The sequence below is a fragment of the Motacilla alba genome, chromosome 1 (genome assembly GCF_015832195.1).
Source record: "Motacilla alba alba isolate MOTALB_02 chromosome 1, Motacilla_alba_V1.0_pri, whole genome shotgun sequence".
NCBI lineage: Eukaryota > Metazoa > Chordata > Aves > Passeriformes > Motacillidae > Motacilla > Motacilla alba.
This window is the reverse complement of record NC_052016.1, coordinates 59010648-59032926: the sequence shown is the minus strand read 5'-3', so window position 1 is coordinate 59032926 and position 22279 is coordinate 59010648. Positions and strand designations below refer to the sequence as shown.

Here is a 22279-nt window from a genome sequence, read left to right as displayed (position 1 = left end):
CAAAAAGTAACGTTATGCAGAAAATTATGCCAAAGAATAAAGGTTGCAATAATCTGCAGATGCTAGAAAAGACTGGAGACTTAAAACAGGCAGATGTAATTGTTTTACCAGCAGCAAGCATTCATAAACTCTCGGAGAAATAAATGATATGTGGATACTGGCCTTCTGGATCTGAGACTAACATGATAAAAAGGTAAAAATTTAAAAATTGCCATGGAAAAAGAAGGGAAATATTTGGAGAATTGTTATCTTGTTTCAATGTTTACCAGGAAAATCTGGTAAACAAAAGCCTAGCAAAGCATTAAGGTCATGAGAAAAAATAACTGATTATTAAAGGAATGGTCAAGTAATCATTATACAAAGGAAAGGATTCACCTGTTTTGACTAAGGAGGTGCTCGTGTTAGAAATAAATAAAAAAAAATTCTAAACAAGATACTTATTTTACACAGGGGACCTGAGCAAACAAGTGCAAGAACCCAACTGACCAGGAATGTAATAGCATTGATAGCAAAACCATGAAGGGATAACAAGTATTAAAGGTACACACTTGCCAGGAAAGAACAAAACAGAGATAGATGTGGTCTGTAGCAGCGTGAGAGACTCTGACAATAATGTTGTTGATTTTTTTCTTCATCAGCTGTTCAGATGAATTAATCTTGAGGATGGATTGGAAAATAAAGTTTAGTCACAATAGTACTGGGAAATAATATTGAAATGTACATTGAACAAAATGACTCTCTTAAACATTAGGACAAAAATATTTACTTTTCTATATATAGCTTTCTACCTCTTTGCCAGGTCTTTTAATTCCTGCTATAGGCAGTTACAGGTTTTATTAATACAGTCAGCTGAGTAAAGAGATTTGTATCTTGGTTTATTTGGTTGGCATCTTCAGTGGAATAATTGTGTAAGCAAAGTCTTGAAGATGTTTCAGTGCACAGAAGCCCATTACTGCTCCAGAAGGATGTGTCGTGTGTCATATCTGCCACACATGAATGTCTTGGACTCTCTAGAAGAACTCAGATGGAACTGAGCTGAGCTCTTTAGCTGCTTAGCTGAATGAATCACTGCACATCATTGATTGTCTTCACTCTGACTCTAAGTAGAAGTTCAGTTCACATTTTCACACTCAAGTGTAGATACCCACACCTCAGACTGAATCCATCCAGTCTGTATTTGTATATTTATACATATAAATATAATATTTGGATGGATGAACTTGAATATAATATTAGACTACTGATAGAAATTGTATTGTATGTTAGACTTGTAAATAAAGTCTAAAAACCAAGTGCTAATAATGATGAGGCACAAAACTCAATGGATAATTAACACATTTTATCAGAAAATAATAGATAAAAGGGACACAATGCTATTTTAGATTTTTAAGATCTACAATAACACTGCAGAAAATCCAGACAAAAAACCTGTCAGATCATGAATTCATTCACTTTAAACTAAACATGTATATATTGCTTAAGTTTTAAGTAAAGGCAGAAACAATAAAATGCAGGAAAGGAAAAAAAATACTTCAATACTTTCACTTCCATTTCTTTTTGGAAGAAGAAATTACAATAACCAAATCTTAAGGAAAACTTGAAGGACTGGATATGCTTAAAATGAGGGAAATGGGTAATCCATATCTCAGGATTCTAAAAGAACTGGCTTGTCACATCACTGATAGGATAGCAAGTGGTTCTAATAAATGTGCACATTGCGTGCACTGGAGAAAAGCACTTTTTTCAGTTTAACAAAGGGAATAGTTGTTGCAAAATGAAATTGAAATATGGATTTATTAGAAGGGGCTCATGGTGGGCAAACCTGTTGACATTCTGTGATAAAACAATACATTTGTTGTCACAATAAATACAGTTATCTTGTTCACTGTGACCTCTGATAAAGAAATCATGTCGCATGGGAAGTGACTGATTAATTTGGAGAAAATGAAAATGAATAGATTTGTTAGAGGAGTAAAGAGCTGGCAAATGGAACATGATAGCAGTGATTAGTGAAGGAGTCTGCTGGGAGAGTACAAGCAGAGGTCTTCCAGGACCAAGTTTAAGATGAACCTTAATATTTAATGCATGACCTTGATACACACAGTAGAATTAGATTGTGATATCTCTCTCCTGAAACCAATTATATAATATAATTGGGATCTGGATGTGGTTTAGAAAAAGAAAGACAGTGAAGACTAGATTATTAAAAATATGAGTAAAATTTAATAGTGTAGACCAAAGCATTTAGAAAAGAGTGAAGACAATCTGTTGTGAATTGAGAATTGATACATCTGCAGAGGAGCATCTGGGTATTCTAGCTGATGCCTTGTTGACTGTGAGCCACTATTGTGCAGCTGTGCAACAGGAAAATGCAATCCTAAAATTTATTTGGGTAAAGAAGTATCTCTGATTATTCAAGGCAGTGAGATGGCTTTTGGAGTACTGCATACTGTAGACCAGTTCTGTTCTCTAGACATAAAAAGTTTGAGCTCCAGCCTGGTGCGCAAAGGGATTACTAGGATGATAAGATGAAAGTACAGCCTGGTGTGGGAAAGATAATTTCTGCAAGTTCAGCTTAATCATCCTAGTAAAATGAATGTGGAAAAAAGTCTTCAGTCTATACATGCTGGGGAGAAACAGCAGGGAGGAAGAAAAACAGTCATTTAAAACACATTTAATTACAAGAACCAACAGGTGTAAACTGACCTTGAATAATAATAGAATCATAGAATAGTATCGGTTGGAAGGAACCTTAAAGACCATTTAGTTCCAACCCCCTGCCATGGACAGGGACACCTTACACTAGATTGTCTTGCTCAGAGTCCCATCCAACCCTGAAGACCTCCAGGTATGGGGCATTAACAATTTCTCTGGGCAACCTGTACCTGTGCCTTACCACCCTCAGAGTAAAAACTTTCTTCCTAATATCTAATCTAAACCTGTTCTCTTGCAGTTTAAAGCCATTACCCCTTGTCCTGTCACTACATATCTTTGTAAAAAGTCCCTCTCTGGCTCTCTTGTAGGCTCTCTTCAGGTACTGGAAGGTGCTGTAAGGTCTCCCCAGAGCCTTCTCTTGTCCAGGCTGAACAACCCCAACTGTCTCAGCCTGTCTTCAGAGGAGAGGTGCTCCAGCCCTGTGATTTTTGTTCCCAGAGTTGGGTGCAGTAACTCCAGGTGGGGTCTCAAGAGAGCAGAGCAGAGGAGGGCAATCGCTTCCCTCAGCCTGTTTGCCGCACTTGTGATGCAGCCCAGGAAGCTGTTGGCTTTCTGAACTGCAAGCCACATTGCCAGATCATGACAAGATTTTCATCTACCAACATCCCCAAGTCCTCCTTCTAAAGACTGCTCTCAATCCATTCTCTGGAAAGAAGCACATTCTCCCTAGACTTCCTATTATCACTAGCATACCTATAGAAGTTTTTCTTGTGGCTCTTGACATCCCTGGCTGTGTTTAATTCTGTCAGGGCTGTAGCTTTCCTAAACTGATCCCTGACTGTTCAAACAATCCTTGTATTCCTCCCAGGCTACCAGTCTATGTTTCTAAGCTTCCTCTAGGCTCTCTAGGCTTTCTCTAGGCTTCCTCTAGGCTTCCTTTGTGTGTTTGAATTTGTTCAGGAGCTACTTGTTCATCCACACAAGCCTCCTGGCATGTTTGCCCAAATTCCTCTTTGTTGTAATGCAATGTTCCTGAATTTGGAGGGCGAAACTCCTATAATTATGTCTCTACTGGATGGAATGGATCAAATTATGAATGGGATTATGAAAAGCAATTCCCTGTGTTAGTAGTAGAGGAGGACCTGCTTGGGTCTTCCCAAGTATGGGTGTGTGTTTTAATTCCATTACACAGCAAGCAAAGATTTGGCCAGTGCCAGTAACCAAAAATGGACTCTACTGCTGTTACTCAGTCCTATTGTAGACAATGTAGATAGCTGCACACCTAAGGCAGTCTCTCCACAAAGTATTGCTTTCTAGCCAAACTGGTATGAGTTACCTTTGATGTCCCATGTGGCTTTTCAATCAGCCCAGCAGCTATCTCAGCAAGTAGTTTGAAAATGTATGTGCTGGTAAGATGTGAAATCTTCCTACTAAAAAAGAGCCATCAGAGGGAATTTTGGTTAGAACAAAGGAGCAATTCTGACTGGTCACCACAAGGTGAACTTGCTTAAGGTGCCAAGGAGCAGCAGTGTGGAAAACTGTACCTGTGTCATTTTAACACAGTGGAAATGAGTAATGCATAACTGGTAATTGTAGCATGTATTTAATTGCTTTTGCCTCTGCAGTGTGCCAGCTAGAACCATGAACACAAAAAATGCACAGGAACCAAAGAGAATGATAAACATCATAATGCTTGAAGAAGAAGGACTAGGCTGATGACATGTTTATAGAGAATGGAAATAGATGTAAAACACTGTTTTATTTACCATAACCACAGGATTCCTTAAAGGAGGTTCTTAAACAGCTAGAAGAACAGAAGAAAAGTCTCCAGAACCAGCTTAAGGACTATGAACTTAGATTGGAACAAGAAGCAAAGGTTTGTAATCACTCTATCCCTCTAGACTGTAAAAGCTGGTATGTTATGTGGCAAACAGATTGTGTGTGGAACACACAATAGAATAGTTCCAAAAAAAAATGTCACTGGAAAAAGCCTCTGCTGTATATCTGAATCTTCTGTACAATTCAGATTTTAAAATTTGTGCTTAATGATAGCCTATATCTCATTTTATCTGTAGGCTTACCACAAAGTTAATGACGAGCGGCACTTGTACCTCTCAGAGATCTTACAGGTAAGAAACATGTGTGACTCAATAACTTTTAATGCTTTCCTAATATAACAACAGTATCTGTAATGCCATTAGACCACAGTGTTTTATTACTGCATTTGTAAACCAAATATCTTTAAAAAGCTGATTTTGAAAAATTTTAAGTGCCATAAATTGAAAGATCATACAGTTTACTAATTTTAAATACCTTTTTTGCTTTTGTATCAATTGGAGTTTCAGTGTTCCCTAGCATAGTAAAGTGCCCATAACTGAGAAAACGGAAGCAATTCTCTGATGCTTGGCCATCCATTAGTCACAAGACTGCTATCCAGTTGAACAGAACAGAAGTGAATTGTCAGCAGTAGTGACAGCTATCTTAAATAGTAATTCCTCCTTTTCATGTCTCCTTTTTTCTTTTAAAGATAAACTATCCAACCAGTTCAGAATTAAATACAACATATATTTCCATTAACTTTATAAAGCAGGGATAAAACATCTTGCTTTGGTGAAATCACAGGTTAAATTTTATTGATACAAATCATGTAATACATGAAATTTTAAACTACAAACTGGAGAAACCTGTAAAGATATCTGTAAAGATTTATAGTACTTCTTATTCTCGAAAAGCTCTAAATTCCTAAATAATGTAAAAGTAATGGCTTAGTGTGATATTCAAGAATTGCTGCCACTGAGTCCCTTTCATAGCTAACTGGGGTAAAAGCCTGTAATTAGCATGTGTTTGCACAGTGGGCAACTGAGTCCCTTACATGGTTCATTGCTACTTTGGGAAATCTAAAAAAATTGCTTAAATGAACTTTCCAGCATGAAACCAAGAAAAAGCCTGGGAAATGCTCATGATAACTGTTAATATTTTTACATTAGCAGTGAAACTGAGAAATTCTGGAGGCAGAAAGGAAATAAAAGCAGATCTTATTACTGAACATGCTAGCAAGAGGAGTGCCTGTGTTCAGCTCCCTATAAAAACACATAAATATGTGCAAGACACCATTTGAAGTGAGGTATATGCACTGGCATGTTGCATAGTGAGGCACTGGGATCTAGGATTTTGCCATCAACACTCGAGGTAGTTAGTACGTTATATTTTCAGCAATTACTTATTTACTCTCATGGTTTCAGTATCATATGAGAGCAAAATAGTCATCCTCAGATTAATATTCTTATCTTTAGTTCTCTAAATGTCAAATAGCCACTCTAAAGTAGTTGTAGAAGAATCCTCTGTAATCCATGAAGAAAGAATCATGTGCAAAGTATCACATCTGTTTTAGGTCAAGATGAAATTAATTTCCCTGGGGACTTTTTCATCCCTCCTCCTGAGCTCTAAGCAGAGCATAAGTTAGTAGTTTAGATTAAACGTCTACCTTGTACATTGCTGATGTGAGCAGGGCAGTCACCCCCACATCCCAGCTGCTGTGTGCAGTTTTGAGCACCTCAATCTAAGAAGGGCATCCAGCTACATGAGTGTGTCCCAGGGAGGGTGAACAGTGTGGTCTGGCCTCAGGGCAATATTTATGAGAAGCAGCTGAGGTCACTCGGTTGGTTCAGCTGGGATGCGAGAAGCCTGAGGGGTGACCACATTGCTGAGCAGTGACCTCACCCCACACTACACCTTCCTCCAGGGGGGCAGAGGAGGGGAAGGTGCTGATCTCCTCTCTGTGGTGACCAATGATAGCACATGAAGAAAGGGAATGAAGCTGCATCAGGGGAAGTGCAGATTGAATGTTAGGAAAAGGGTCTTCATTGAAAGGGTAGTCGGTCACTGGATCATGGTCCTGAAGGAATTGGTCATAGCACTAAACCTGTCAAACTTCAAGGAGCAACTGGATGACACTCATTGATTTTAGATAGTCCTGCAAGGAGCAGGAAGTTGGAATTGATGATCTTTATGAGTCCCTTCCAGTTGAGATATTCTATGATTCTGTGGTTTACTATTGATTTCAAAAGGATCAGTGGTTTATCTCTTCCCTTCTGGTCTTTTTCTGACATGACTTTGATTTGACTTTTATATTATTTGAAAATCGGCATGTGTTAAAATCTGTGTATGTTAAAATCTGCCTTCTCTTTTACAGTTCACTTTAACAATAGAGGTTGAAGTAGATGTACATTCAGTATAGACTGTTTCAACTGTACTAAAATATCAATGTTCTAGAGTCTGCACAGTAATATTGGCTGCTGTTGAGTTAGAAGGATTTACCCATAGGCTAAAAATTTCCTTAACTTGCACAGTAAATATACCACAAGGTATTGCTGTCCTGTGACAACAGTGTATCCTAGTGACACTCTCTTATTTACAGAGAATAGATATAGTTTTCTTTTAAGCTTTTTTTTTTATCTCATTATGTTTGTAATTTTTTAATAGCTGACAGTAAGGAAAAAAATATCATAGAATAGAAGTTTTTTACTGGTAGGTATTAAAAAATACCAGGTGGTGAAAAACCAGCGTGTTTTTCCTGCTTTGTTTTGGATCCCTCCTGAAGCCTGTGGCAGAATGAGAAGACAAAGATGTTTCTGAGAAGCCATCTTTTATTTACCTTTTTATCACTGAGTGCTTTTCTGCTTTTAAAAAAAATAATTTACAGATTATATTTATCTTCTGATTGCTTTTCTGATTGTTTGTCTTATCTGGCCCATAAGTATGCAGTCAATTTTAAATGATAGTTTTAAAATAAATAAAAAATTTCACAATCTTGAGAGCTCATGCTAGAGGCAATGATTTCTGGTGTATTCTTTTTTGCATTTTTTGTTTTGTTTTCAGTCTGGCAAAGCATTGGTTTTAGGATTTGGAGTCCACAGATCTTAAAGGCACTCTCTGGTGGTGTTCAGAAATCAGTCTGAGAGCCAAAGAAGAGCTGTAGTGGTTCTTTAAAAGGCCATTCTTTCAGGCCAGATTTTTGCCACAAACTGTTGCTAGCAGAGTGGCATCTGACTTGTGACTGGGATTTCTTTGCAGAAAAGGCCCAAGGTTATGGATTGCTGGAAATCTGATGGAAAGCTGCTTGTACAGCTTTTAGTTGGGATAGGACTGGAGTAAACTGTACCAGAAAAAACAGTGCTATGGATAATAATCATATATACCGGCACTCTATATTCATACAAATTACAAAAACAGTGGAGGCAACCTTGGCATTTCTCTTTCCTCCTGTGTCACGGAATTACATCTGCTCAGATATGATAAGATGATAAATTATACTAGCCATCATCTTTAATACTGGAGTTCCTCAATTACAAAAATTTCTTGCCTTTATTAAAGTAAATCCATGCAAATCCTATTTACTTCTGTAACTGTGATTTGGGTTAGTATTTAACTTGTTTTGTAAAAATTTGGCTATTGCAGACCTCCGCTAAACCTAAAATTTTTGAAAGGAAAAAACCAGATGCTCTGACTGGCAAGGGAGGAAACCAGATACTGAGGTAAATTTCCTTTATATTCCTGTTTACTGGCTGATTATTTTTTGCTAAGTACTGTTTTGAACAATGCAACTTTCTGTTCATGATAAATATCACAGCATAAGCCCACTGACAAAGCCCACTCAAAGTAATTTTTGATATTGCTTTTCATCAATTTTATTTATTGCAAATGTTGAAAATACTTATGTTTAAATCATTGTTTAACAGACTTCTGTTTAGTTATATGGTTTATAAATATAAATATGAAAAAAGTCCACCTGCTCTGAGATACATAGAAATAAAATTAATTTCTGATTGCAATACTTGTGGATAAGCTTGAAAATTGAGGAGATTTATTTTTTAATTGAATTGAATATGTTAAGAATATAAAGTGTGAAGAATATAGGCAGCATATATGAAAAATTTGTTGGACCCAGTCACCTGCCTCCAGTGGCCATAAACAGATGCTTACAAAAGTGTGGAAGCAAGCAGATATAATACTTAATTTTGAAACTTTTCCAAATAATTTATATTTGGAAACTTCCTAAGATAGTATGGTTTCTATGTATTTAGTGTCTCACAGTGAATACTCTTCCACAAACCCACTTACCTGTATTATTAAAATGACCATACACAATATATAGGAATAATCTAAAAATGTAATGAGTAAATTATAAACATGATATTGTGTAGACCTATTTGCTTATCAGCCTTTTCCCTTCATTCTGTGTAAGCACAGAATCACAGATTTCATAAATTGGAATAGTGAATCTTCATGTTCCATGAGAGTATATTAGCAGAATATGAATTAATGCAGTACCATATGAATTCAGTTCTATAACTGAATTCTCAATACATAAAAAGCACTGTGTGGGTTTGAAGTGCCCCATATGCCACTGTATCACTTTTGACCCCAGTGATATTTAACATGGTTCCTATGGAGAAGGTCAGAAAGCTAGAACCAGGAGGATTCACTGCCTCTGCAGTGAGATGTGAGATTAAATATCAGCCAGATACAGAGGTTTGCTGAGGGTTAGCACTGATCTGTGATTATGGTGTGGTTTTTTACAATCTATTTTAGTGGATCATTACTTACCCTGCCATTATGTGACAGAGTGTTTCTGTAATTTTCTTTATATCAAACAGAAGAAAATAAAGTGTAAAAGAAAATAAAGCGTTCTGTAACTGCTGGTCTCAGAAGATGTGTGGTATAACAAAATATCCCATTTCAATCCATTTTCCCTAGGAGAACTTTTTTTTACTTTTCAATGTTCTTTAAACACATGAAGATAATTTTTCATGCTTTAAATTGTCCTTAGTATAGGAGAGCCTAGTTTTCAGATGATTGACTTTTATAGCCAGTGACTCAGAATTTTCAGGACAAACTTCAATCTTTGCTGGCAACATGGATGTAAGAATGGGGATTTGGCATAGTTTGTGTTTTAAGAAAATACTAGAATATAAGTATGCACCTCATGAACATCACAAGGTAACTACAGCCATTGTTATATTATTCCTTTTTAATTATGTTTTGATTTTTAGCCTGGGGGTTGTTTGTTCAAGCTGACATTAATGAGAAAAAATTTCATTAAAATAAGAGAAGATATGCATGTCCTTGGGAATAATTTGAACATTTTCTGTCTCGAGTTCTTATCTCACCTTTGTTGCCCTTTTACAAAATACCTGCATTGGAATTCAAACCATACCAAGAAACTGCTTAATGCTTTTTTTAACTATAGGAACAGGTACTGAAAGCCCAACCTGTGTATTAAATGAACACTGAAAACATTTTTGGGTAGTAGTTGTGAACACTAATGTGGATTCCTTGCTTTTTTTTTTTTTTTTTTGCTAAGGTTGAGATTAAATGTGTGAGATGGTATAGAGATCAGTGCCTGTCAGCACAGAAAGTCGAAAATTCTCAGTAACCAGAGTTCCAACACCTAATTGTTGATGCATTCAGTTTCCTGGCCATCCAAAATAGAAGCAAGTTCAGCAGAGGTCCTTTTTGTGGTTATTACAGGACAAGAAGATAGGCTAGCTGACAGCTGGGAAGAACATGGATGTCTTGATGGCTCATATCTGATGCAATTTGAGCTGCCAATTATTGTCATGCTGACCCCTGCTGTTACACTGAGACTTATGGTGGGCCTTATTAGCTCAGTTTCAACACTGCGCTGCTGCAGTTACCTGGCTTCTAGGTCTGTAAGTCTAGCTGGTTTTGAGTGGAAGAGGTTTTGCTGCCTGCAGAATTCCACACAGGCATTTTCTGTTTTGTTCAGCTGTACAGTGATCTACAATTTAATCAATTGATTTTGAGTAATCAACTGATTTGAATCTGAATAATTGATTATCGAGCACACTTGGGCCTTGGATTGTGATCTTCCAACTCTGAGTAGAAGTACCTCCATATCTATATGGGCACAGTTCTCCCTCCAAGACCAAGACTGCTTGTGAGATCTGGAACAAAGGATGTGTCAATCCCAAGAAGACTAGTGAGCCCTAGGTTTGACTTTGTTGCCTCTTTCCCCACATGTTTGAAACTTGCACAGATACCATCATCGTAGCTTCTGTCACATATCTGGGTATCATGACAAATACAACCGTGTTATGTTGTGATATATTTTCCTTCAAAATGCCTTTGCTTGGGAAAGACACTGAGGCTCTGTATATTGTTGATAGAGTATGTAAAATGCTGTCTTTCCTCTGCAGTAATGAACAGGAGAAAAGCAAAGGGACATTGCATAGGAGCAGAAAGGCAGGCTTCTTGGTCAGGAGAATGACCCTTCCAGCTTGAGGAAGCACCATTCTTTCCCTGGAGATTTTTTCACCTTCCCACATATTTCTTAGAAGATCAAGATGAAGCTCTAGCTGGTTTCATGTAGATGGTATATGTATCCATGATGAGTACCTTCAAAAGTCTGCTGGCAGCATCTCCTGCGGGCATTTCTGGTGATTGTGGGTTCAAGAGCCTGGCTTTCCAGAGTGAAATACCTGCAGAGAGCTTTAACTACATCTACATGAAGTGTTTTCCCCTTTTCTGGTGGGAATTCTTTAGCTGATGAAAATGTCTCTGTAGCCAGTTATCACTCTCCTAGTGCAAATATTTAGTATTCTGTTCATGTTCTCCAAATGACATCACTTAGGTAACAGGAATCATGAGATGGAGTTTGCAGAATAATGAGAGGCTCCGCTAACCTGCGAACCTAGAAATATAGTTGTTTTTTTCCTTTCTCAGGTTTATTAATTCATAGTAATAATCAGATACGCAAATATAGAAAGCATGCACATTTTTAGCCGTTAAAACTTACAGGCAATGTGACATTTGCTGACTAATTTCACCCATTTTATTTCAGAGGAAGACACAGTGTTCCAGGAAACCTGAAGATGGTTAATCCTCAAAAACGATCAATTAAAAAGACTGTAGGAGTGAACCAGCTTCCACAGCTAAAGCACTGATTTAATATAAACGCCAAGAACTTCCAGTCACTTTTTAAAAAATTTAATTTGACTGAAAGTTTCTAAATTGAAAATGAAAGTATTTTTGCCTTATTGCAATGCCAGACCCTGATTGGAATGTCTTCTTGGCTGCCTTAGTCTAAGTGTTCCTCTGCCTAATGGAATTGCTCTTCTAGTTGCCATCTTTGTACTGGTGACCTCTGACCCTTTCCATTCTGCTTCACATCAGTGATTCTGAGTGTCAGAGTGTTGGAAAACTTGGAGAATATTTAATGTCTTATACACTGTGTAGATCCTTGAACTATGCAGCCATGGAAAACAAACAAGCCTCTAGTATTTTTGACCTCTCAATCCAAGAAGAAGGCAGACTGATGTAACCTGAAGTCTTGTCTAAATACAACTTTTTTTAAGAGCTGGCTTGCCACAGATTCTATGTTGACTGCCACTTTCTGTCTGCATGGTTTAGAAGCACAGCACCATTTCCAGCTGCTTTAGGCACTAGTAATGGATAAAAATAACAGAAAAATTGATCACTTTTTATTAAGGAATCTTCAGAGCCTATCTTGTGGACTGTTGTCTCTTTTAAATACTACATATGTTCTATAAAGAAACACATGTCCTGATATTGGTATGGTGCTCTTTGAAATTTGAATTCTCAGATCCTTGTTTCCACAGTCTTGGGGTCATAAAAATCTCTGTCTTCTTCAGTGGCATTGATCCGTGTACTTTTAGGATCCAAAATAGTGCCAGTCCTAAAAGTCATCTGTTCAGTGAAAGTAGAACTACTTTGTTTCTTCATTCTTAAGCATGCAATTATTGTTGCAGTTTTATTACCTACATTTTAGTCATTAAATTTGGCAAAATTTTTTCAAGTGGCAACAGGAAAAATGTTTTGGTAATGAAGCTTTAATCCTCTGGGTTACATCTTAAAAGCTTTTGGCAGAGTGAATGTGGTTGCTTGACTGCCCTTTATTATTTTAAGAGCATTCCTAACTCTTTGCAATAAAGTTTTTTCCCTCTTTAAGAGCAGTACTAATAGTTCCTTATTACTGGCAGCATTAAAGTGACACTGTAATTAAACTCACAGTAAAGGATTAAACCAATGGTATCATTCTAAAATGCAGACAACAAAGACCTGCAGCATGGTACAGCATATTCAGTATGGAAATCCCTGTTTTTTTTCTCTTACATAGTAGGAAATTCATTACAGATATTTGTAATGTTACCATGATGCACATGGTATCATTCTTTCATAAGCAGGTTGGTCTGCCTGGCCAGTTTTTTCCTCACAGTATAGCACAGCTAGTTAGGTTAGCACTCCTGTTTGTGTTTTTCACATGAAAAATTTCCAAATGTTCCTTGTGCTGGCGTTTGTCACTGTGGTGAAGGAGAGGGGGGAAATCACCATACTGGCTCTATTGGCATAAAAGACAAGGGACATCTGCAGTAGTAAAGAAGATCCAGTTCTTGGATTCATGCAGCAAGCATTTCCTACTGCTGTCTCTTAATCAAATGTTAGTGCATTCAAGTCTGGTCTGTGCAGCACCTCAGAATAACTGGAAAAACTGCACAAATATGACAAAACATTTTTTCACAACAGGAGACTTGGATGCTTCCCTCAAGGATACTCCTCACTGAGGTCTTGAAAAGAGACTTCTTTTGGAGCCTTAAAAGGGACATTTATTGGTACAGAAATGACCTGAGAGAAGAGCAGACTATGTCCTATTTAGTCCCTGTTTCACCTTGCCAAGAACAATTTGATTTGATTTGGGATTAGAAATGCAGTAGTATGATAATTAATAGCTAAAATGTGCTGTTTGACCATTCTAATTGTATGTCCAGCTGTAATCTTTGTTGTGCAAAATGGTTATAGTTCAATACTCATACTCTTTTAATCACTTGGCATTTCATTTTCTTCCTGGTTTTCTGAAAACAAGGACAAACCTGATAACTAAATTTGACTACTCCAATTTCTTTGCAACAGCAAAAAGAGAGTTTTTGGTTTCAGAAGCGTAGGTCTCTAGATCAAAATAAAGCTTTTACACTTCTAGCTTTCCCAAAACATGTAGGAATTTTTTGTTTGATTTGGTGAGGTTGGGTGTTTTGAAATTCCTGGATTTATCTTGTGTGGGCTTTTGTTACTGTTTTGTTGTCCCGTGAAATGTGTTTTTTAACATTTGCAAAAAAATGAACAGTTAGATGGCTTTATATAATATCTTTGATGTTTCAGGACATTCAGGATTAATTAATCCTTCAAATACTTCATAGTATGCAGTATTATTTTAGGCCTATAAGACAGAATCGAGTTTATTTAAAGTAGATATGGGAGTGTAGTGATGTCTGGTTTTCCCCTGATTTCACAACAGGGTGATCTTTTGTAATGCTGCCAACCACTTAAAGTCGGCCTCCTCTTAAGTCTCTGCATCATACATGACACTGAAGGAATCTGAAAAAAATGGGAAAAATGGGAAACTGGATTGCTGACAGTTGTGGTCAGTGATTGAATGCAGCTAAACATCAGAGGAAGACAGGATTAGAGGTGAAAGTTTGAGTCTGGCCAAACTTCTTTCTTCAGTGTAGAATGTACTTGAGATTCCAGATATACTGATTGTAGTGTGTAAGTGGCTTTAATTTGATGGACTGGGAAATTTGATATCCTAACATGGCACTTGAGAGTCTGCTGCCTTTACATGGTTACTCATGTAATTCCATTAATATCAGATGAGTCATGATTTTTAGGTAACTAAGGCATTTTAAGTATTTACTCATAGTGTTTCTGGAAAGTATAAATTTAAAATCTCAAATGCTGGTAAGCACACATTTCTTATTTCCAAAAAAAAACCCTTTCTTTTTTTGTTGTAGAGTCTCATGATTAAAGATGGTATTGAGACATACTATTTGTTTTTAATTAATCAGTTTAGCAGCAGTGTACTCTTCTATGATGGAATAAAATTAAAATTTTTATTGGACAGGCATTGACTGTGTGGCTGATTATTATATAATTATGCAACATAACCACAGGCTGCAGAGAACTGGAGTGATAGGCTTCTTCATGTTCAGGATATCATTAATAATAACCGAGATACTTTGTTGCTTAAATTCTTTGTTTAATGGGTTTAAACTGACTGTATTTAAACTGACTAGGTGGTACAGCTGACAGTTTACCTGATTCCTATGATATTCTACCTCTTCTGGTAAATATGAAGTGCATAATTTAGCCTTAATACATTTCCAGTGGAGGAGGATGCTGTGCAGGCCTTTTTACAAATGTGATGCAGACACAGTAGTAAGCAAATAAATAAATTAATAAATAAGCAAGTGAACCTCTGTGTTATTAAGCTTCTGCTGTTTTTGCCAGATTGGTCTCAAATGTGACATGTACTTTGAACTAACTCTAGTTGGAAGCAGATATAATGTGCATGGACTAAAATTATAGCTAATTGCCACATTTTTATCATTTTACACACAGGTGTCACACTAATGGCAGACAGCTCTAGACTGGATAATGAGGCTTTTCAAAAGTGGCAGTACCTTATTTACTTGGCAGATGAGTATAACCCTCTCTTCCAAAAATACAAACATTGGATTTAGTTCCTTATAGGTTACATCTTAGAATCCAGTTTTCCTGCACTTCACTAATCTGTGCCCTAAACTACCAACTAAGAGCCATGTAGAGGTCAAATGAGTCTCTCACGTCTGCAGGAGTAGCATGCAGGTGGGGCCAGGCTTTGCCTGTGGTTCTGGGAGAAACTCAATGCACCACCCCACAGACAGGGCTCTCACAGGCTCCATTTCTTGGCTGGTAAAGTTCCTATGCTCTGGTTCCCATGTAACTTCTCATACTTCCCTTTGTTGCCTGGGAGAAGATGAATTCCGCTTCAGGATCCTATCTGTAATCTGGGGAGAACAGTATGTTTGTGGTGCTGAGATGTGACAAAAAAAAAAATACACTGGTGCTGGAGGGAAGCCAGCTGGTAAAACCACAATGAATCTAAGTAAGTCTGACCTAAATCAAATGGGTTTTCTTTTGTTTTACAATGAAGATGGATAATATTGGTGCTCTCTTGGTGCAGAAACAGCTGTGGCTGCTGCATCTTATTGAAGAGATTTACCAGTAAATACTGATGTCAGGGTATTTCCTGATGAACACAACCCAGTGTGACACAGCAGTGATACCAGTTGCTGTGCATGTCTTGTCAAAGGGAAAAAATGTCAGCTCTGTAAAGAGAAGGACCCCATGTGAGATCCAGGACTGGCCTCACTCCCACACCACAACAGGCACTTCCCCCTGCATCTGTCTGATCCCTCCACACAACAAGCAAGTGTCCTGTGTGGAATCTGCTCAGGAATGGTGTGGTGTAACAGAACAATGCAGACTGGGGACCAGAAAAATTAGGCACAGCTGAAGGGTTATTTTGGGGGAAGGATGAAGCAACAAGGCTGTGCACTCTTGACTTGTCCTGTGCTGATTAGGAATAGGATACTGAGAAATCTTTTAAAAAGATGAAAAGAAGGAAAATTAGCCTGGGAATAATATGCCCCAGTTTGCAGCTTAAAAGCCATACATCTAAGTCTGAGCTAATCACTGCATACTCAATGAGTAGTCAATGGGAAAACAACCAAAACCAAACAGACACCTTCAGACTGCAGCTCCTCTCATTATAATAGAGATGCTTAAAATGGATCAGATGACACATCAACTGGATTTCTTTCCCCTGACTAGAAACAGAATATAGGATAGCAAATTCAGAATAACCTGTCCAGCATGTAGAAAGGTAAGCTGAACCCTCTTCTTGTATATTTTTTTTTCTTGGTCTGGCTAGGGACGGTGACACCCAAGATCAGTAGAGAATCTCAGCCAAGAAGTAACACTGAGCTGCAATTTGACTCTTCTTTGGGCTAATCTTTTTGTCTCGCAGCAGCCCAGCACTCAACAGAGGACCTGTTCTTCAGTCATTGAATTTTCAAGGCCCACAAATCTATTCTCATGTTGCATCAGTACTTACAAGGACAAATTACCTTTCTTTTTTTCCTCCCCTTTGAGTACATTTGGCAAGCTCTATGTTCTTTCGAAATCAAACCAACAAGCTGCTGCATTATGCTAAAAAGCCCTCCTAAAGCCTGTAGACCTCCAATATACAGGTGGGAAAATACAGCCCATAGATCAATTTGCTACAGACTTTAGGAGAAAATTTGATGCAATTGTGATAGGAATCAATAACCCAGAGATCAATCCTTTTTTGGGTGTTCTTCCTGTCTCTTAAAAAGCTAAGCTAAGAATTTACTGATGACATGTCAAATTGTTGCCTGGGCAAATGTGTTCTTGGAGGATTAAAATAGTTTGCAATTCCTGCCAGGCCTGCAATGGCTGACAGCATAATTTCATTAGTATAATGCGTTCCTAGGGCAAGAATAATTTGTCCAAAGACACTTAAAATGTTTGGATGAAATAATCTACCTTGCCTGAGGCTGCCATCAGAAAGCACTTATCAGGCCAGACCTTCAGTCTCATTGACACCTGTGCAGGAGACTGCTCCTGTGTCACGGCTCAGAGAGGTGTGAGAGCCCCATATCCTTCACTGGCTGGAGAGGAGAGGAATGGACGACCATTCATTTTGTGCTGAATTTTCTACTCTAGACATCTGGAGCAAAGCACCAATCCTGGAAACATACTGTGTTGTGCTGTGCTCATTGCTGCCTTGGCTAATATTGTATCAATACCTCCAGTGGCTGGTGTTTCTGGGTGTACCCACGGACATGCTGAGCTGGAAAAGTAATAGGAATTCCTCACAATCCAAATCAACAAAAAAGCTTGAAGGAGATAGAAGAAATCTCTCTTTCCAGCCTAATCATGATTAAAATACCAAAAACAATATTATAAAACCACACTCAGTTCCTTGGCTCTGCGTTGATGCTTCAGTCATGCTGGGCCTGACCCTCGTTCCCTGATCCCCAGCTCCACTTGCAGGCAGATGTCCTGCCCCAGCCTTGGCTGCCCCTGTCCCCAGGGAGATTGCCCTGGTGCTCTGTCCCCAGCTTGTACTGCTCCTGGTGGGGGCAGTGAGATGGTCCCTGCCCTGCTCTGCCCTGCTTGCCCAGGGATCCCCTGCAGCTCCCAGCCCCCCGTTTCAGGGGTCACTGACTGTCACCCATCCTGTCAGATTTGCACTCTTTGGTGGTGCTGACATAAATAACAATTTGCTGACTGCAGGAGTGATTTACTTTAAGCACTTTAGCACCTGCTGTTGCTCATTACAGGATTATCATGCCCCAGATTGTTCCTGGCAGCCCGGGGTTTACAGTGTTAGCACATGGCACGTGTGCAAGAGTTACCTTACAGGGGTGGTGGGTTCATGCACTTGCTCTGTCCTCTCCACGACCCTGCTTCATGCTAAGGTCTCTTGTGTAACTGGAAGCCACAGGTCTTAGGCATGTGACAATCAGAAAAAAATTCAATAATTAACTCAACATGAAGGGTTTTAATGGTAGATACCAGCATCTGACAGTATCTCATGGTTCAGGATAACAGCACACTCTCCACCCTTGGCTCATTTTGTCACTATGTGGATATCATTGCAATTAGCCTTTCCTGAGAAGGATAAGAAGGATACAAAGATGGAGCTTGTGCTAAAGGCTCTGAAGACATCTGGCATTTCACACTGTTCTCCTGGGCTGGCATTCAGTGAGAGAAGTTATAAGAGTTTTTAGGGCACATATTCCAAAACTCTTGGCAAAAATAGCTGTCTCACTCCTCCCGGTAATCTCCCCTGCCTACTTAATTGCTTAAATTGCTGGTTCTTCTGTTTTCTGATGTCTGCAGCACATCCTTTCTCACTGTAGCATTTCACAGGGCTGCAGACTTGGAGCTTCAACTTGTTTTATTAAAGTTGGTCACCTGCAGCGTGAGCCATAGAAGAGTTCCGTTATTATTTTCTGGCCTGGTAACCATCTGTTTCGTAGTGCCAGCACCAGCCACAGTGGTGTCTGCTATGTCCTCGCTGAACTGTCTGTCCTCTCTCCTCTCACCATCAAAACTTTCACTGGAAGTTACTTGAATTGTACTGCTTAGGATGGCTTTATGGACAACTGTCACTTAGGAGCAGTGCCCATGGCATTTCCAAGTAAAAAAGATGGAACAGTCTGTGCCCAAAGATACAGAAAATGGGGAAAAGAACATGCTAACACTACAGAGAGCAAAGCACCCTGCAGCTTTCTCAGCCAGTGCTCTGATGAGATGCAACAACAAAATAACCTCACCAACACCAAAAAATCCCCAACTCAAAATGACCCTCCCTAAAATCGAAATAACAGGTTTATGCAGTGAAAGACAGAACTGGTCCATGCAAGTTTTGAGCTGTTTATAAATGTATAAACATATATAAAAACATTGTAGAATCAAAATTCATATAAACTTAAAGTTTAAATAAGCATTGGTGCAAAGCGGGGGAGAGGAGGAAGGTTACCCTATAAAAGCCTTTGAAAGGTTTACTTAAGAAATACCTTTGAGGAACTCTTTAAAATCAAAAATGGTACTTAGAGGCAAGGAATATACTTCTGATACAGAACAAAAGACATTCGCTGAGGCCATAATTTCTTTACTTGTGAAGATAAGGTTTAACAAGTTTAATGGACTGGTAATATTCTTATATAAAGAAAAAAAAAAGATATTCTAAAGTAAACCTGCATGCTTTTGGTATTCTTTTGAGCAATGGTGTGTAAGCATAGCTGAGGTGCTTGCCCCATATAACATTGTGAAGATGGTGTAAGAGCATGTAGTAGAATTTTGGACTCTAAAAAATGGTCCAGATAATATAGAATGTGTTTTATGCTAAGAGCCAGATTTTCAAAGGACTTTGTAGAGTAGATTCAAAGAGAGCCTGAATTATATAGGACTGACAAGTTATTTTCTAGAAGGGGAATGTACTGCTGACACTCTGTATGTTGCATGGGAAAAGTTAAAAATTGTAGAACTCAGATGCTGAATGGGAGGAAGTACTCAGATGGGAAAAGTTAAAGTTTGCAGTACTCAGATGCTGAATCAGGGGGAGCATAAGCCAGCCAGCCAGCAGTCCAGGATGATGACCAGGAATGGTGGAGAGCTCCTGTCAACTCTGCTTTATCTTATCCAACCCAGGTAGGGACATATTCCATTTCACTTATTTGCCACTTCACAATGAAATGCAATTAACCAGAAAATTCTGCACCGTGCTCCATTTCAGAACTCTCAAATGTCCTTGGAACAGTTCAGCCTTTAGAGGGTTTCTTGTTACTGGAATTTTCTACGGAGCAGAAATGAATACATCACTGATGTCATTGCATGTACATTGCAACACACATGCTTTTCACAGTCATTCAGAATTCTCTGATGTTTGACAAACAGAAACACTCTGCTGAAATGGTTAAATCAATAGGTTATTAGTTGCCTTTTTTTTTTTCAAATACTATTTCACATTTTGAAATGTATGTATATGAAAACAGAGACTAATCATAATCAAGGGAAAGGAAAAGGTTTCCTTATTAAGGAATGCTGAAGAGATTTTGTACGACCTTTTCACCCACTCAAATCAACAGGCAAATCAACATTTCGATTAGGCACATCTCCATGAGCGATGCTCTTACCAGTTTAGTTATTTCACTTTGTTGTTGCCCAAGAATCATTATTTTAAATATAATAGGTCAGTCTCCATCTTCTATTTCTTCACTGACCTTAAACATGACTGATATTTAAGAGCCTGAAGTTCTGATTTTGACAATTTTTACAACACTGTGGTATCAAAAGTCTCTTGTCTGTGAGCTTAGTCAGGCTGATAACTCTTGATAAGTTCAATCTTCTTCAGTGTGAATAGAAGTACCAGAAGATTTTCTCTCCAGGAATGACACTGTTATCAAATAAGTGTTTTCTATTTGTATCAATCTTGTCTTCCATTTTTAAACCAAGGCTGTGCTGGAAGCATTAAAAGGGGTAGTATCTAAAGTTGTTTTGTGGCATCTGACCCTAAACTGGGTAGTGGATGCACAAAGCAGAGAAAAACAAATAGTTTTCAAGAAAAACTGCTTGCTTTTTGGCTTGATTTTTAGTAGAAAAGGTAGGAAATTGAAGTCAGTCTAGACAACGTGTGCATGCAGCTTTTCTGGACTAAAGACACTATTTAATATTGGGGAAAAAATTAAAAAAAAAAAAGAAAATATACTACTAGATGTTGATGCTTATTTTTTCTAAAATATGTCTTTTATTTTCAGTTTAAAAATGGACATATCAGTGGAAAGTACTTTGTACCAAAGGTTTTTAATGACTTTCAATGACTCATATATATGAGTCTTGGTTTTGTCTTTGTTTTTTCTAGTAGAAGGCCCCATTTCAGCTGCTGGAAGCAGCAGGTTTTGGCATGGAGAAATCCAGGTATTGCTTTCTGCGATTATCTATTGCCATCACTATTGCCAGTGGAATCATGCTCGGTAGGGAGTGAATGTACAGCCTGTCTGCCCACTTGGACGAGATGTGCATTCCACAAGAAAACTTGAAGCTAGTGTATGAAAAACTACAGAAATCTGCAATACCTGTAGTTTTGTTCTCAGGTGACAGTTGCCTAATTGGAAGAGGATTTTCTTGGGTTCATAAAAGGAGGAGTTTCATTCTTGTTGCTGTATTGTACCTTTAACTATTGGATACCATCTTCAGGCTGGTGGGCAGAAATTGCAGGCAAGCTGTACAGCTCCGTGGATGACATCCCATTCATCTGGGCTGGGCTCTTGGGAAAACATTTTTAAAAGGAGAAGTGGTTGAGCTAAGAATAGATGATTACTTCTAAATTTGCTTTCTAAGAGCCATTAAGTAATCAAATGAGCTCCTTTGATTGGGAGGAAAGCTCAGTAAACCGACATAGTGCTGGGTCAGCATGTGTACTAGTGAGTACACAGGAGGGAGCTTTGCATGGCTGAGTGGAAAGTTCCCAGTGATAGCCATGAACTGTTCTCTTCAGAATAAAGCATTTCATTAGGTGAATATTGAACAGCCCTTACTTTGGTCTACATCATCTCCCAAGATCACCCTGCAGGTGGTGACCCAAACTAGGCATCTGTAATACAAATTTGAGACAGCAAGACAACCCAGTATACGGAGGTACTTACCTTTAAGGCTTCATTTGATTTAGACAGTTCTGAATATGGAATGATGTTATAATTAGGACATTCGGCTGGGCTGTAGGAGATGATGATGATACAGTGACTCAATTTCTCACTTGTCTGTGGGATAACAACTGTTTCCTGTGGGCGTTGTAAGCACTATAATTCTGTCATGTTATAGAGGTGTTTCCAGCTCAACGTGACAACCATTGCCAGTTAAATCCTGCAAGAGTCCTCTAACTCAGAAAAATGGAACAAGAAAATTTAATGAATGGTGGAAATTGTGCATGCTTATATTTTTCATACACCAAAAAAAAAAAAAAAGGATTATTTGGGTTTATTAGCTGACCACACAGAAAAATGTAATACCCAGATTTCTGCAGTGCCTTGTTTCCTGCAGGCTGCTCAGACCATGGACTGCTTCTGCAGCATAGCAGAGCCCTGATCCTGATTCTCTCTGACAGCCCCTTCCACCAATCTAGACCAAGTGAGTGTGAGAAATCATGGCAAGTTAATAATGTTTTTCATCCTCTCTT

General features: G+C 38.4%; 1 protein-coding gene across 1 annotated transcript in view; it reads left to right on the top strand.

The window, feature by feature from the left end:
• The window catches only part of LOC119709107 (coiled-coil domain-containing protein 169-like), a 30585-nt gene extending 15923 nt beyond the window's left edge, over positions 1–14662 (top strand). Inside the window, exons 5-8 of the mRNA XM_038156455.1 lie at positions 4433–4531; positions 4731–4784; positions 8113–8189; positions 11519–14662. Of these exons, the coding sequence (XP_038012383.1) occupies positions 4433–4531; positions 4731–4784; positions 8113–8189; positions 11519–11621 (333 nt within the window). The 3' untranslated portion in view covers positions 11622–14662. The remainder of the gene's footprint in view (positions 1–4432; positions 4532–4730; positions 4785–8112; positions 8190–11518) is intronic.
• The last annotated feature ends 7617 nt before the right edge of the window (positions 14663–22279 follow it).